Source organism: Trichoplusia ni, chromosome 8 (genome assembly GCF_003590095.1).
Source record: "Trichoplusia ni isolate ovarian cell line Hi5 chromosome 8, tn1, whole genome shotgun sequence".
NCBI classification, from domain to species: Eukaryota; Metazoa; Arthropoda; class Insecta; order Lepidoptera; family Noctuidae; genus Trichoplusia; species Trichoplusia ni.
The window spans coordinates 13,239,224-13,256,012 of NC_039485.1; the positions used below are offsets into that span (position 1 = coordinate 13,239,224).

Sequence of the window (16,789 nt, forward strand, 5' to 3'; positions counted from 1 at the left end):
GATTATTTTAGTGTTTGGTTCAACACGACAATACCGTATTGGCAAGTATTGAATGACTTCTTTTACAACATCAGAAAACTTAGGGCTAGAATGACTCGGTTTATTTTATTCTCAGTTTCTTGTTTTGTACCTAGTTGATATTATCAATTAAAACAAAGAGGAGTAAAAGTGTAGCAAACATTGTATCGCCACATGCATGAGCATGAGCAGATTTATTTTTCGTAGAAACAAACAATAATCTTCCCTACAATAATCTTCGCTATAATAAACTATTTTAATGGGAATCTTTGTTTTACTTATTCTAATGGAAATCTTCATTTAAAAAAAAAGTAGTCGACTTTGTAAAAAAAAACAACAATAATAAACAGAGTACAACCTAAAACTACTACATTTATTTATAAAAATGCAAATATATAGTAGGGTTTAGTTACCACTGCTTACAGTGATTTTAATTTTATTGTTAATATTTTTTTTCCATAATATGGAAAAAAAAACATATTATGTTTATCGCAAGTAAGACCATACATGACATGAACAGAATGGTAATTACCCAAATCGATTTTCTTAAAATTTCTATAAAGATATAAAAATGCATTTTAACCTACTTAGTATTTCCTCTTCATAGTCTTGATACCTACCTCTTAACATTTTACCACGTATTCATTATGTATGCAATGTTCTCAATTCAAATTTACCGCGAATAAAAATCTGGGATACCTTGAGTATCCTTTTATCGTAATTTGGTTACTTAGAATGGTTTTTAACAAACATTATACTTATATTATACAAATTAGTAATTTTTCTAAGAAACTTGAATCTATTTATTAGTCCTTGGTATAAAGAAATCATTCGTTTCAGTACTCATTACATTTACTTTTAAGTTCACAGTGTTGCTAATAAAACTAAATTACCCTTAGAATCTGGTAGAATGAGTTCAATTCAAACTGTACCAGAGTCAAGCTAAATTCAAAATCTCCAAAGGCAATATTATAAACGGTTTGTCATATCTTGTGTAACTTTCTTCTATGTATATTTGAAGAAGCTGTTTATAACTTTCCATTTTTTTCTAGTCTTACTACAACGTTTAAATTAAACGTAAAATTTGGAGTAGGTTTCTCTTTTCAATCACGAGACAACTTCATGGTGAACTTCAAAAAGTAACGAGTCTCTTACTCGTTACTTTTTACAGGCGTACTACGGGACTCAAACCCAATATGCAGAGACTTTGTTCAAAACTTCAATCTAAAATTACATACCCTGCTCTATAGAAAAGCCGACATACACGACCCAAGGCAGCTACAAAAATATTGTAAATTGACAAGTATTGTTTTGTGTTTTGTTTTAAAGACTCGAAGTTCGAAGTATATCTAGTCTACATAATGTGGAATTAAATTTAAATTTGCTCTTATTGTTAAGTAAAATTAAAGGCTAACGAGTAGAAGGGATTTTATTTAATAAAACATTTTAGTTGCATGATTTCTAAAAGTTTATTAAAGTTAACAAACATTTTACGAAAAGAATAAAACATTACTGCATATCTATATTTTTATATTTGATATTATAATATCAATTTGAAATATGTATTTCGTTCCTGGGTAATAATTTATTTTCAAAGTTCAATTATCATTTTGTTATCACATTTACGGAAATGGTAATGGAGAATAAAATACGTTTATGGCAACATTGTACTAGTCTACGGACATAGCCGACGAATTCCGAACGTATGATTAGGTCACGTGGTACTTTTGGAGTCTTCGTGGCGTAGCTTGTTCAGCTGCTCGTCGAAGCGGCTGTCGGACGGTCGCCTCTCAGCGAGTCTGCGTACGATGTAGCGGCCATTTTTGTTCTTAGTTCATAATAGCGTGCGCATATTTTAATGTATTTCGAAGGACATTTAGGCAATTTTCACGATGACTATTATAGTTTTCCTAATAGATACTTCAGCCTCTATGAACCAAAGAGCTTATTTGGGCGGACGCCCAACGTTGCTCGATGTAGCCAAGGGCGCTGTGGAAACGTTCGTAAAGGTACGTGCAGTGTCATCGACTCGTCAACCGCCTCGTTTTTGTGATCGATTTGTTTATCGCGTGTTAGTGTGTTGGACTGATTAATTTTGTTTCGTAGGTTCGTCAACGTTCCCCCGAAAGCAGAGGCGACAGGTATATGCTCCTAACTTTCGAAGAACCACCCGCGAACATCAAGGTTAGTATATCAGAGTGAACACGTTAGCGGAGAATTTATCGTGATAAGTGCATACATTAGCGTGTTTACGCCGGTTCTGCAGTGTCTACATATCAAGCACTGTAATCTGCAAACCAGAACATTTACATATTTTGAAAGTGCGAAATTTACTGAAATAGACAGCACGACGTAAACAGGACGAACCGCCGCCGTTGCTGCCTCCGCGATAGCGCTCGCTACTGCGCTCTCGTCGCACACTCTCATTGGCCGAGCTCGCACACTACGAAATGGCGATTCGGGGGGAATTTCAAATTGATTCTCATAACAGAATTTATTCTTATAAGTCTGTGCAATGCATATTGTTTTGATATTATGGATTGAGGGATATTGTGCATTGTTGAATATTATTAACTGTGATATTATTTTGACCTAGCTTGTGGTTACACATGTAGTCCCATGTTATCAATTTTAACATACATTATTTCCTGATGTCTTCAACTTGTGCTATATGGGATATGACATTAACATAAATTAATTATTTCAGGCTGGCTGGAAGGAGAACTTAGCAACATTTATTAATGAATTGAAGAATTTGCAATGTCTGGGCTTGACAACAATGGGAGCTGCTTTGAAGCATGCTTTTGATGTTTTGAACATTAATCGCATGCAAACTGGTATTGACACATATGGACAAGGAAGATGCCCATTCTACCTGGAACCTTCTGTTATAGTTGTAATCACGGATGGAGGGAAACTTTCAAGCAATGCTGGCATTCAAGAAGAGGTTAGTGTAAATAGTTTTAATTTGAGCATTTGCTCAGTAGTCTTCTTACTCTTTCATCAATTAAAATTACAATTTTCTTTATGCACTACTTATTGTTTTTGCAAACTTTTAATTTCATTAACTTTGTTTTTGTTTTATCTTCATGCTTTTCTTATCACATAAAATATGATTTCTTACTGGAACTTTATCTCTAAAAGAAGATTTGTTTGTTATAGCTAATAAAGCTATAATAAAAAAATCTTGTTTTTGTTACTGATTTATTTATTTTGTTTTGCAATCAATTAATGATTTCATTATTATTTTATTTTTAGACCCAATTTAGGTATAAGTGCTCTGATCAAAATATATAATAATTAAGATAAAAAATAATCTACATTAAGATAAATAATCTTAATTATTATAAAATCAAAATTTAAAACAATAAAAAAATCTTCTTTAGCTTCTGGAAAGTGAGAATCCAAATTGCAATAAAAATAATTCACACAAAAACTAATAAGTTTATTTTTATAGTCATGAATATAGGGAAGTTGTGAGATTTAAATCATTTAAAAACACATCATATCTTATCTGAATTGTATGTGGTGTATCAGGTATCACTTTTAATAGCATTTTTAAAAGTGCTGACTGTATTAAAAACCTTATCAGTTAGCTTTGTTTACCTATTTGGGTATGTTTTTTTTACATTTTATAAACACTAAACAATCTGATTAAAGCTCAGATGCTGACCTATCTAGACCTTCTTATATTTATACATGAATGAAGACACTAATGTTATCAATAAATAAAAATATTTAATCGAAAATCCATCAATCATATTGAAAGATAAGACTGTAAAATAGTATTCAAAGCTTCGTATTGATTCGGTTGTTAGTTCAAAACAATGCAACTTTTTTTAGGTAGGTATATAACCTACTTATTAAGGTACGTCAATTACGTCATGAATGTCAAATGAAATAAATGAATGAGTACTAGACGTAAAAGCTAAGGTCTAGCGCACACACTATGCTTCTAACTTGACTACTCACTTGTAAGCGATATTTAGAATGTCGAGCGTTTTCAAACGCGTTTCCACAGAAACGACACTTAATTTTCTGCATCGGCGGCTCGAATTCTGCATTGCCTGGTACAAAAAACATTAAAATAATGATTATATGATGATTTCGATATATTCATACCGGCAATTACGTGGAAATAAATCGATATAATCAATGATAATAACCAATGAATTACCGTTTTGTTAGGCGCGCTAAAACTCAAGCACCAGTTTACGGAGTTAGCCAGTTTTAGTTTTAAAACATTTGTGAAGTCTATGGAAAGTTTAAACTAGATACTTGGTATTTAGGAGCACACAAAAGAAAATAAATTTCCAAACAATGCAAATGCTATTAAAAAATGCCGGCTCAGATTTACGAAAAGCAATAGTTGCCAAAACGCGACCATAATGCAGACGAGAAAACACTGACGATGCAAAAATAATCGCGTGTGCGAGGCACGGTATTCGCCGGACACTTTATAAAGGTATCGTGCCTGCACCGTAGAACGTACTAAATAAAACAACCTTAAACGTAGCTACAGCTACGAGAGCATTGATCTTTTGTGCTATTTGCTGCTCTGAAACATTCAGTTAGTGTTCAGTAGTTAGGCAGGGTACCTAGGCTTTGACAAATTTTTAAATTAAACTGCACGGCGGAAACTCCCACGTTATTGTAGAAGTTATTGAAGTAGGCCAAACGCTTTCTAAAAAATGCATCGTGCGATTAACGTTGGATTTTGGTGAATCAAATCGGTACCTAGTCGCAAAGTCTGGTATACCGTATAGTACAGGCTGGAATTCATTTAGTTATTAATTAGTCTCGGTACGTGGTATATTAAAGATTTTTAATACCAAAACACAATAAATTATAAGTAAAAATAATTGCTCTGCCAGTTTCACAGAATTCACCTACTTAATTATGTAGTCGGACACCGTAGGACGAAGAGCATAATAATTATTTATTAATCTTTATGAACGTAATGTTACCAGATTTCTATATGCGGGGTCAACGAAGGAAAACAACAAAAAATATTTTATTGACATATTTCTTACCGAAACATGAAATTTGAAACTCTCGCTATGGTACATCATGTTCCTTTTTTAATATTCTAATTAGATTTTGGTTGCATCCTCTTATTACAACCCTCGTATCCGTTGTGACGCAGAATGGAGGTCACGCATGCTTTATAAATGTACACGATCTGCTTCATTTGAATACTGTCGTTAGAATATGTATTCATAATTCTCGGATTTACACAGATGTAATATGAATCCTTTTACGGACATGTTAAAATTACTTCAGAGCAAAAATTCTCTCATATCGTCAACATATTAACTGAATCGACTTCCAATAAGTGGAAATTATGAAACTAATGTTATATTTCATACTAAACTTATTAATAATAACGTTTCAAAAGTGCCTAAAAAGTCACACTTGAAATAAAACCCTTTCCATTTCAAAAGGCGAAACTTTTTACTACAATTTCTTTGTTCATTGTGATCCGGAATTCATAAATCGATATTGTTACAGTTCAACCTGCCTATGAACTGCCCTATACCCGGCTCAGAGTTGACTCGGGAGCCGTTCAGATGGGACCAAAGACTATTCTCGTTGGTGTTGAGGCTCGCTGGCACTCCGGCAGTCGAGAGGGACACAGGACTCGTACCATCTGATTCGTCGCCAATTGACGCAATGTGTGAAGTTACTGGCGGTAAGCATTCCTTATATTCTAAATCTACAGGTTAAAAAGTTGTGAGAAAATATATGTTTGTTACATACAACATGGAATAAGTATTATGTCCAGTTGTTTGGTTACTGGGATAGTACGTAAAAACCGCGACGCGTAGGAAGTGTTTATAATGTTTATCATAATACCCGACAAGAACTTAGATATAAGTACCTCACAAATGATGACAAATTCTTATTGTTCATAGGAAAATCCATATGGATAGTTTATTGTAAATTGCTGTAAGCCAATACGTCTCTTTGTTTTAATTACTTTGCCAATGTTATGTTATTCTAAAGTTTAATGTTCTACATCTCCTTTTAGTTCTATTCAGTTTTGTATGAAATTAAATTCCCTTTCGAATATTTGGCGCTGTTAACCTCCCGTCTCGTATCCTTATTTATTTTATTAAGTGCCGAAGTTAGAGTATTCCAGTTATTTGGTAAATAGAGCTGCTAATATAATGACTAGAGGCACCGGCTTTATGGCAGCGAGTTACTCTTAGTGTTAGTTGCGAACAGCTTTATTGCAATCTCGGAAGATGCCGTACAACGTCAAACATATTTTGAACATTTCTCTAAAATCTTAGCCGTCTTTGGAATACGCGTTTTAGTATGCAATAATTCCTTTAGTATTTTACGAAATAATAGTAAACAAGCAGTTTTAAACGGATGTAAAATTTCATATTAACGGAGGATAGTTAGCCCTTTAGAAAACCAGTCTGACTAGTTTTTGTGCTGTTCATTTAGTGTCAAGGTAGATGTAACTACTACGTAAAATATATTTTAATTCTTTAGTGCTAACATCGTGTATACCAAAGGGTTACAAAATTGAGACAAATATGATTAAAACTAATTTTTGTACTTGCCCTAGTAAAATATCTTGTCTAATATTATAATATTCTTTGGTCATAGTTTTTTTGTGGATTCTGTACTAAATCGGGAAACCCGAAAAATATCCTTGTATGAATTTGTTTTATTTTTTAATCAGTAACGACTGCTACTAATATGTATTTTTAAGTAATATCCTTAAAAAATCCAAACGTTGGCCTATATCACTTAAAGCAAATGTTAACATAAAAATCTTTACAGTTAATTTTAATTATTTATCTACTGATTCCGTAAGCTACTTTATTTAGATTTTGTCATCTTTCTGATCCGTTCAAAAGCGTGTTACGACTAAACAAAAAGTAACATCGTTTATCAAATAGTTGGAAAAATATTTGTTGAATATTTTTTCCTGCTATAGGTTACTATAATGCCTTAGTGTCTCGTTAAATCAAAACCGTTTATTAAGAGGTTAGAGTTTGCCATGATGAACGATCGCATCCATTGCAATAATAATTACGAGCCTTCAAATAAATATGTATACTTTAAAATTAAATTGGTTGTATGTGACGATATAGCCTTGTCAGTCCCGTAAGGGTGAGCCTCCAAAAAGTTTCAATAATTTTCGGTAATTTTATACAAATAACAGATTGATACTACTATTTTCTTTTCCAGGTCGTTCCTACTGTATCACGTCACATCGTATGTTGATGCAGTGCATCGACAGCTTAGTACAGAAAGTGCAGAGCGGCGTGGTGATCAACTTCGAGAAGATTGGCCCCGACCCGCCGCCTATAGACGGGGCCAACAACAGGGAAGGCGAGCAAGACGATGCCAACCACGAACCGGACAAGGAAGTCGAAGGAGACGGCGAAAGGAATGGAGTAAGTCGTATTTCTATGTAGGACTTAACTGTTCTCAATATAATTTCGCCTACTTTCGTTCAAGAGCTCTATAGCTAGAATGGTTCATTCTTTGATCAATGTCTCGACCAACCATGACAATTATTCTTGTAAAAACTCAACACTCCTTCAACATACGTATAAACCTGACCCAATTAATCAAAACAAATTGCGTTGAATGCATGCTTAATTACGTAGATCTATTTGATTGTACAAAACAAAATGCCCACCAGATGTCCTTGTTTCTTGAATATGAACCGTTTTAAAACAGTTTTAAAACGTTTTAAAGGTCATATCCTAAACAAGTTATGGTGTTTTAAATGTAGCATTTCCTCTCGTCACTAGCGATAGTATGTTGTGTGATAAGTAAGTGCTTTGTGACGTAATCTTAAGGTGTAAAGCCCATTGCTTCGTTGTAATCTTTTACCACGATATCGTTCTCTCGCAACCGTTAGATATATCGTAACATTGTAACAACTTTCTTTTTAACTTTGTTTAAAAAGTATTTGTACTACGTATAGGATACAGTTGTTTGTTGTTTTGAAATTTATTACTTATCGTTTTTGTTTCGCTTTTTTATATCCCTGACCTTTAATTGTCACCTGTCGCTTGCCCTTTTTTGGCAGGACTTCGAACTCTATTGATAATTTAAAATGTTTACTTTACACGTTACTTATACCTATCTTGGAGTAATGTTGTTATGCAGTTGACCTAATTTTCCTATCAAATTGAGGTATTAGTTAGACGACATTTAAAAGGAAAATCGTTTAGTTTTAAAACTTAGTACTATACGTTTCTTATCTTTTTTTATTGTTTAAGATAAAGTAATGTACTTAAAACAAAATCCCTCCTAGTAAATTGTTTACTGATTTCTGTAGCCTATTAACAAAGAACAAACATTAATATGTTAAAGTTTTTCAATTATTACCTTGACTTGTTAATACAAAACAGGCTTATGAATATCTACTGACAGAACTGTATACATATCCAGTCAATTTGTTCAACAGTTTAACACCATATGTGACGAATACATCGATACTCAATCCTTCTGTTTGCCCTCTAGACGTTTACTATATTTGAAGTTGTAATTTTCAGCGTTGGAACAGCGGCCAGTACCAGAACCCGAACCAAGGTGCAAGTGCTCCTCAGGCGTGGCACTCGTGCCGCCGCCTCATATACGTGCCGCGTACGGTCGCGCAGAAAGGCTTCGCTGTCGGCTTCTGGCCCATACCGGAGTCGTTCCGATCGGACCCCAACGCGCAAACATTAGTATGTGTTATGGTAGATATGTCTTTCTGTTACTAACATTTGAATTATTTTGTTTCGCTTTTGTTATAGTGAAGTTGTGTCGTGGAGTTAGACAGTTACTTCATATAAAGTAGGTACTATATTCAGATGTATACTAACCGATCTTTACATTGCTTATGAATAGACTTTGGCTGATATAATCGCCATTAAGGTAATTTGACATTAAAAATTAATTATCCATGCATAAAAAATCAGTCAGACAGATAAAATTAATTAATGAACCTCAATCTTCTATAATAAAATTTATTTTATAAAAAAATACTATCCATTTAGTCTTACTGATTTAGGACGAAACATAAAGACGTAAAATCCATTTTGTCATTAAGATTTCATAAATAAACCGTGGTGATGACGTAATCGCTGTGCGTCACCTTAAATTTCGTGATTATCTTGCAATTAAATGCGAAATTATTATGACGTCTGTAAAATTTTAAGTCATAACATGTATATTAAAAATATTACTATGAATTTTTAATATAAAATGTTCACAACATATGGTGCTCACTCAATATTTCTCATGGCACTTTACATATTGAATTTTCTAAGAACATTGCTCAAACCTTTGTTGTATTGTGCACTGTAATTGTGTGTATTAATATAACGTAAAGTATAGATTCTATTCGATACTTAGCACGCGACTTATTAATTTGTATACTACTAGTTACTAACTGGTAACTTTTTTGATTGCTTATAAGGACATGTTTTGCAAAGCTTTTTATAACCTCCAGTTGCTTGGTGTAGTAAGCTTAGTCTTAATCTAATTTAAAGCTTAGTCTAATTAGTACAAAAGATTAAATTGTAAACAATGAAAAACTTATGAGATTATCAGTCGCCTGTAGTATATACATAGGTCATTAATTTGGGTACTCGTTGCTTATGATTTTTATTTTAAAAATAACTGCACTCGTAAAAGTATTAAGTTTAGTTAATGTGAAAATAACAAAAATTAAAAACGTTTTTATTATTTTACAGCCACCTCGTTCTGCACACCCAGTAGTGAAGTTCACGTGTTCAAGTCAAGAGCCCATGGTTATAGATAACCTGCCATTTGACAAGTATGAGCTGGAGCCAAGCCCTTTGACACAGTTCATATTGGCCAGGAAACAACCAACTGTCTGTTGGCAGGTATGTTTTGTTTACTTTTTTATATTATAACCAGCTTATGTGTGCAGTTACGGGCGGTATTTTTCTGGTTACATTATGTTTATGGCTTACAATTGCGAAAGAATTTCTAAAATCGGTTTATTAAATCCACATACTCTCCTTGAAAGTCTAGTCTAAGTCAAACTCGCAAACTTTTACTGTTCATTATCTTGGTATAAAACCATAAACTCATTAATTAGATGATTTATTTAATAATCTCGACTGCCGATAAATTTAAAGACACACAATTTTTTATATGGCATTAAATAAAAACTGACTCAATATGTCATGAAAGATAATCTCATGTTTCAATAATTTATTAAGTATGTCCTTGCAAACATACTATCTTCATATACTTCACATTAATTTGAGCATTCACTTTTAGTAGTAGGTATACAATTATTTTATCATAACCTTCCATGAATGTCTGATTATCATGAACCTGTTCATTGTTCCTTTAGGATTTGTAATGATTACTATTTATTGTACAAAAATATGGTTTTTAATTGCCAGACAGATTACTTGACAGATCGTAACTGGAAGTATACACTACTTACCTATACCAAATATTTCATTTATACTATTCATAAAATCACTTGATAGTATAAAAGACTGCATTTGTAATTATTACTTAACAATATTTAATTAACTCCTTATAAATTCAAGGTCTTCGTCGCCAACAGTGGTTGCAAGAACTCTGAAATAAATCATCCATTTGGCTACCTAAAGGCGTCGACGAACTTGACATGTGTGAACTTGTTCGTATTACCCTACAACTATCCGATGCTACTTCCTCTTTTGGACGACCTGTTTAAAGTGCACCGCTGCAAGCCTACGCCAGAGTGGAAGCTAGCCTTCCAGCATTATCTCGACAGGATGCCTGCTTATTATGTTGCGGTAAGTTACATATCACATGGTTAGTGTTGATAGTTACAAAAGGGGGTAATATGCCTTTTAATGCTGACTTAGAATTAAAAATGCAGGTTTTGGCAAGCCTAGCTCTCCATATTCTAAAACAGACATTAAAATATTCGTCAATGGCTAACTTTACACTACCAAGTGACAGATGCAATATGAGTATTAAGGATATTAACGACTCTATATGCTACTGTTAAAACTTAGTTGTTTGTCGAAATTCCATAATATATGACAGATTTTGGAGAAGAATTAGATTTTATGCTTATTATTTATTTCCTTTTCCCAGCCTTTACGCAGAGCATTGACCAAAATGGGAGCGTCGCCTCAATTACTGCAAAGCTTGATACCAGACTCTCAAGATAACTCGCTGAGTTTCTCTGTACTCAACTATTTAAAAAGACTGAAAAACCAAGCTAAGGTAGAATTCGAAAAGCTATGTGCAGATGTCATCAACAAGTCTTCCAGCAATATTACTCAAAAGGTAAATATGACTTTCTATTATTAACATAACAAGCTAGTGCAAATAATTTAATGATCTTTATCAGTTGTATTTTAAAATCTGTTGCTAGGTAAACAACTTTTTCTAATATACATATTTATGCATATTCATTCATGTAATATTTGTCGTAAAGTTTTAAATTTATACAAGGAATAAGTTAAATTACTTATTCTATTTAGCATTCTTGCTTACTTCTCTTTTTGTTAAAATAAACAGTGGTTTTAACTAGTGTTTTTTTAAGTGTATGGACAAAACAATAGTGCGACTGTATGCATAAACAATTGGTAATCTGTAGTTATTGCAAAAAAACTTGTGCTTTATTTCTACTATGATAATGAAAAAATCTCCCTATTTGACAAGTGTATGCGTAAATAAAACCTTATTTATAACATTGCAGGCCGCTGAAAGCGTGCGAGTAATGCCTCGGTCTGCACTCCGGAAGGATCTTACAACACACCCGTGTCTTCAAGACAAGTTCTCAGCACTAAGGGATCAATTGAACGAGTTTGGCGGTTTCGTCGTAGGCTTATCGCGTGGAAGGCATAAGACGCAAGCGCACACCTACAGGAATCCGTTTGATATACAGCGGAGGGATTTGTTAGACCAGGTATTTCTTTATTTATTCATTAATAATAGACTTGTTTACACAGATAAAGAGTTCAATATTGCTAAGTAAAATTATGACTTAGATCTGTTAAACTCATGGTATGTGTAAATATTAACTAAACAACATAGTATTCAGACACTATTTTATATTTTCTTCACATATAGGGATCTGAAGTAACCAGTACATAGTGTGAGCTTGCATGTTGATGAATGTTATAACCTCGCTCAGGTTGGGAAGAATCCTGTGCGCTAGTACGATGTTTCTAGACAAACCATTATTTAATACTTGTTGAGTTTTTCTAATCGAAAACTTAGCGGGGATATTTCAATACGATTGTGCCCTTAAAACATGGAGACAGACTTCTCACGTATGTTTTAAAGTTTAAAAGTCTCGTAGGCGTTTATTATTGTTTAGCCATTTTTGAATTGGCAAGTTTCCAATTGAATTTCTACTTGACAGTTGACATTCAATGGTTTTGTAGTCCATTACCACATTCTCATTGTATTCTAATAAGACTATGGCATGAGGTCTCATTGATGTAATTTATGTTTTACAAAAAAGGAATAACTTACGTCGCGGTCGTTATGCCTTTATGCAAGAAAGCAATGTTAACCATTTTTATTATTTATACCTATCTTAAGTAAAATCTGGTTAAGGCTATGGTACTCAAATTAAGTAACAGTTTCTAATTACTATTTTGACTCATCATGAATGAATCATGTATGATGCTGTCAATTGCCAAAAGACTACAAAATTGGTGTCATAGTGTGAGAGAATACTTATCCTAGTCAATCTAGTAACTATATCTATAACCTCACAAAACGAAGTTGTTATTAAATTATGTATGAAAGTATGAAGACTGACAAGATTTTGACAATTTATTGCATAATATGTTTCCAGGTTGTACGAATGCGCGCGAATTTTCTTCAACCATCCTTGGCGCACACTCGGCTGGTGGACGAGGACAGCCTGCACTCCATGCCCGTCGCACAGATGGGCAACTACCAGGAGTACCTCAAGCGGATGACGCCGCAGCTCAGGGAGATCGAGTCGCAGCCTGTCCGGCAACACATGTTCGGGAATCCCTTCAAGATAGACAAGGTTGGTAACCCTAGTTTTTGAAGATATGATTAATTGATGACTATTTATGCATGGATGTGGGATCAAATATTGTTAGGATGTAGTATGTTATTCAACAAAAAGTAATTTTAGCATTTTGGTCGAAACCATGTCAAGGGCATTGATTACTTGATGCTAATATCGATCGTGTTGTGCGGTGTTGCAGCGCATGATGGTGGACGAGGCGGACATGGACCCCGTGGGCGGCGCCGTGCGCGGCGGCGGCGGCGGCGCGGGCGGCAAGCGCGGCGCCGACAGCCCGCGCGCCGCGCCCCCCAAGCGCCGCGCCGGGCCGCTGCCGCCGCACGTCACGGCGCGCCGCCCCGCCTCGCCCGCGCCGCCCGCCGCGCCCGCCGCGCCGCCCGCGCCGCCGCCCGCCTGCCCGCTGTCGCCGCTGGCGCCGCTGTCCCCGCTGGCGCCGCACTCGCCCGCGCCGCCGCGCCGCCCCGCCTCTCCGCTGGCGCCCGTGCCCTCGGACTTGCCGTCTGGACGCCCACCCGAAGTACGTATCTCCTTCCATCTTCATTTACAAAATACAATCTAAGCTTATGTCATCAACTTTTTTATGGAAATAGACACTACTAAAAAAAAAAATATTTTCCTAATATACATTACTAATTTGTAATTTATTGTAATTACAGGAACCTCCAAACATGGATACAGGTGGGCCTGCGATCATCCCAGCAAGCATTCCGACCGGCGGGTCAGCGAGCGGGCCTGCTATCTCCCCAACAAGCGGTCCGCTACCGCCGCCGGCTTCCCCGCCTGCTGTCGCGCCACCCAACCTACCACCCGTTGTCAAACCTTTTCTCAATGGAGGTCAGTTTTAAAACAATATTATATCAAATTAAATTAAAATGCACATGAATCAAGAATAAGACATTAATAATCTATACAACTGCTTCTTTGCGCCTCTTGAATGTATATACAAGTGTATTTGCAAAATTGCGCAGTTTACCCGCACTCCGATTAACCTGTACAGTCTACCGAAAATACCTCATTTTCGTTATACGATTTTTTACGAATAATTTCGGAACATAATGAGAGCTCTGTACTCAGACGCGTACACGACGATGGGCAGCAAGTTGTCCCGCTCGCCGTCGCCGCCGGGCTCGCCGCCGCCGCTGCTGCTGCACGACTCGCAGGAGCTGCAGATCAACGCCATCCTGCAGGGCGTCGCCGCCGAGAACAACTCCAACGCTAGGGGCCGCAAGAGGAAACGAAAGGTAACTTGCTAAGCTGCTAATTGTTCTAAATGGGCTCGTTTTGTCTGATCATCACAAAGATCTGCGTCTTTATTCAGTCTTGTTTTTGCATATGACCAAAATGTTGAAGAAAAAAAAGTTTAATTAGGAAATAAATCAACAGGGCTGGATAATATTTTCTGAACTCTTCCTCTGGAGAAAACTTCCTACTAACGTATTTTATTTTAAATCGTTTCAATATGTTTGGAAAAACATATAACCTTTTCATGTTTATGTATTTGATGACAAAATTCGAAATAAAATACTTATTGTAATCTTTCCAGAACGATAAATTACTACAGTTGACGATGCCGCCTCAGCTGACTCGGAAAGAGATCGCAGACATTAGGAAGCACAACCTTGAAGTGCGGGCCGAAGTATATCGCGCGGTACGACGACCCGGAAGAGGTAAAATATGCAATCTTAATAAATACGTTGAAATTAAGCTTGACTGTCTGTTTAGAGACAATCTGTAAGGTATTGCATAAATTAATGTTACATATTAAATTTGTCGGTTGTCGGATTATTATAATGCATATAATGTGATGTTTTTCCTAGCATTATTGTAAATGCTTTGCGAATCTTAGTTCGTTTTTTTTTGTTACCAGGTGTAACAGTTTTTGTTGCGTTATACCTTTAGTCAAATGTTCCTTTTTGTTTCAGATTATTCGAAATTGTTCGAACATTTAAAACAGTTGCAAGGTGGTGTGGACGTTAGGAAGGAAGTGGTGCGCGACGTTATAAACGAATCGTTAAGGTTCAAACGTAAAGCCCTTGCTAAGCTTTTGGAAGACTTTTTAGTGGGACTTGAAAGAAATGGAAGCAGTGCCTCAATTAGTATGAAGAGAGTTAACAACTCAGTGATGTACAGTAATGCTAACAACCACAGCTAGTAATGAGTGCAAGTGGGGTGAACATAGTTATGTGATCTATTGAGTGGCCACATTTTCTGTTCAAGCAAGTTGGGAACTTAGTTCAATCGAATCAAAAACTTGGACCATTTGGTCAGTGGACACAAGCATGTGCTGTTATATTAGTTTCTGTATAATTAATTTTATATTGATAAAGCCAGTCTACTCCGCGTGGATATTCTGATTGTTACTCTATGGTATGATCATATTCCGTGATTAGTATTGCGATTCCGCCTGATAAGTAGTCATGTCGTCGATGTACTGTTTAACACGAGATGCGATGTTAATGATCTCACATGCTCGACAGTGTGACGTCACTCTAGAGCACTTAGTTATTGCATGTCGTATGCAAGATGCAGTTTGTTTGTAAGAAAACCGAAGGTAATTTAAACTAATTTATCAATCTGAATGAATCTTAAAATATCCTGTAATTATCATAGTAGGAAACATTTCAGTATTCATAAACGTGTCTCATCATATTTTCATTAATGTTCGAAAGCATTTTATGTAAACTCACTGCAGCCATGTCTTGCTGATTTGAACGTAACAAAGTTTGTTAGACCAAGAACTGTGAATATGTATGTGTCGGCCAAAGCGAACTATTTTTCTGTCATTTTGATATTTTGTGTCTTACACATACCGAAGTATATGAAGCAATATAAAACTCGATTTATTATCACAATGTGTCTTATTCAAAGTGGCAGTGAAATAGTGAGTTTCAATGTTGTAAATAAAGTTGTACATATTATTAGAATGTTATATTACCAATGGAATGTATGTGTAGGATGCTTTTATGCATCGGTCTATACGACTGTTAATGTGGCCGGATGACCTAACAGAGATATTAACAGAGATAGATAATAAAATATAAATACTAGTGTAATGTATCCAAAATTATCATACAGTTTATGAACCCAATGAATTTAATAAAGGCATTTATATGAAATTTTAGTATTGTCATTATTGACTCCAGTGAAATTTTAAAATGTTTTATTAACATCAGGGAGGGGTGATATTATCGATACGTATTTATACAATACGCTTACGTCATGGTTCGAATGGTGTCGCACGATATTGTGGGCACAATAAAATAGTTTTATTTTGGATGTTGTTTATCAAAAATATAGCATCATTACATTTAAAAGAGAACTGTGATACTCGAAATTTTAAATTATCGAATATTATGGGAACCCCGCCACATTAACAAGAGTTCGGTCAATTGTAAAGTGTAATATATCATTTTTTAAATAAATTATGATCCTTATTGGATTTTTATGTGGTGTTTCATTGTTGTAGTTAACGAAGACATTATCCAACACAAATTTCTAAATAAAGATGTGTTTACTGATCGCCATTGTAAAATAAACCTTGTATTTTCATAGTCACAGATTACATAAAAGCGCCGGAATTAGCTGCAGCGTCAGAGATAAGGCTGAAGTAAAATTGGATGCGTCGTTGCCGTTCTGAATACCTAACTAAAATTTTCGGAGCCCATTTTACTCGCTGCTATAAAAGGGACAAAATTCAGTAGAGATCTAATCTTTACCGGACATCCTTTTATACGAAGCTTGATGGAATGAAAGGTG

At 35.2% G+C, this 16,789-nt stretch overlaps 1 protein-coding gene across 1 annotated transcript; it reads left to right on the forward strand.

The window, feature by feature from the left end:
- Positions 1 to 1,595: 1,595 nt before the first annotated feature.
- Positions 1,596 to 16,478, forward strand: LOC113496488 (integrator complex subunit 6). Its single transcript, XM_026875724.1, has 16 exons — positions 1,596 to 2,027; positions 2,125 to 2,202; positions 2,726 to 2,965; positions 5,530 to 5,710; positions 7,228 to 7,436; positions 8,550 to 8,723; positions 9,735 to 9,887; positions 10,572 to 10,802; positions 11,110 to 11,304; positions 11,720 to 11,929; positions 12,830 to 13,030; positions 13,215 to 13,550; positions 13,690 to 13,867; positions 14,108 to 14,274; positions 14,577 to 14,700; positions 14,956 to 16,478. Exons 1-16 carry the CDS (start codon positions 1,911 to 1,913, stop codon positions 15,183 to 15,185), a joined length of 3,024 nt encoding a protein of 1,007 aa, XP_026731525.1. The 5' UTR covers positions 1,596 to 1,910; the 3' UTR covers positions 15,186 to 16,478.
- Positions 16,479 to 16,789: the final 311 nt, after the last annotated feature.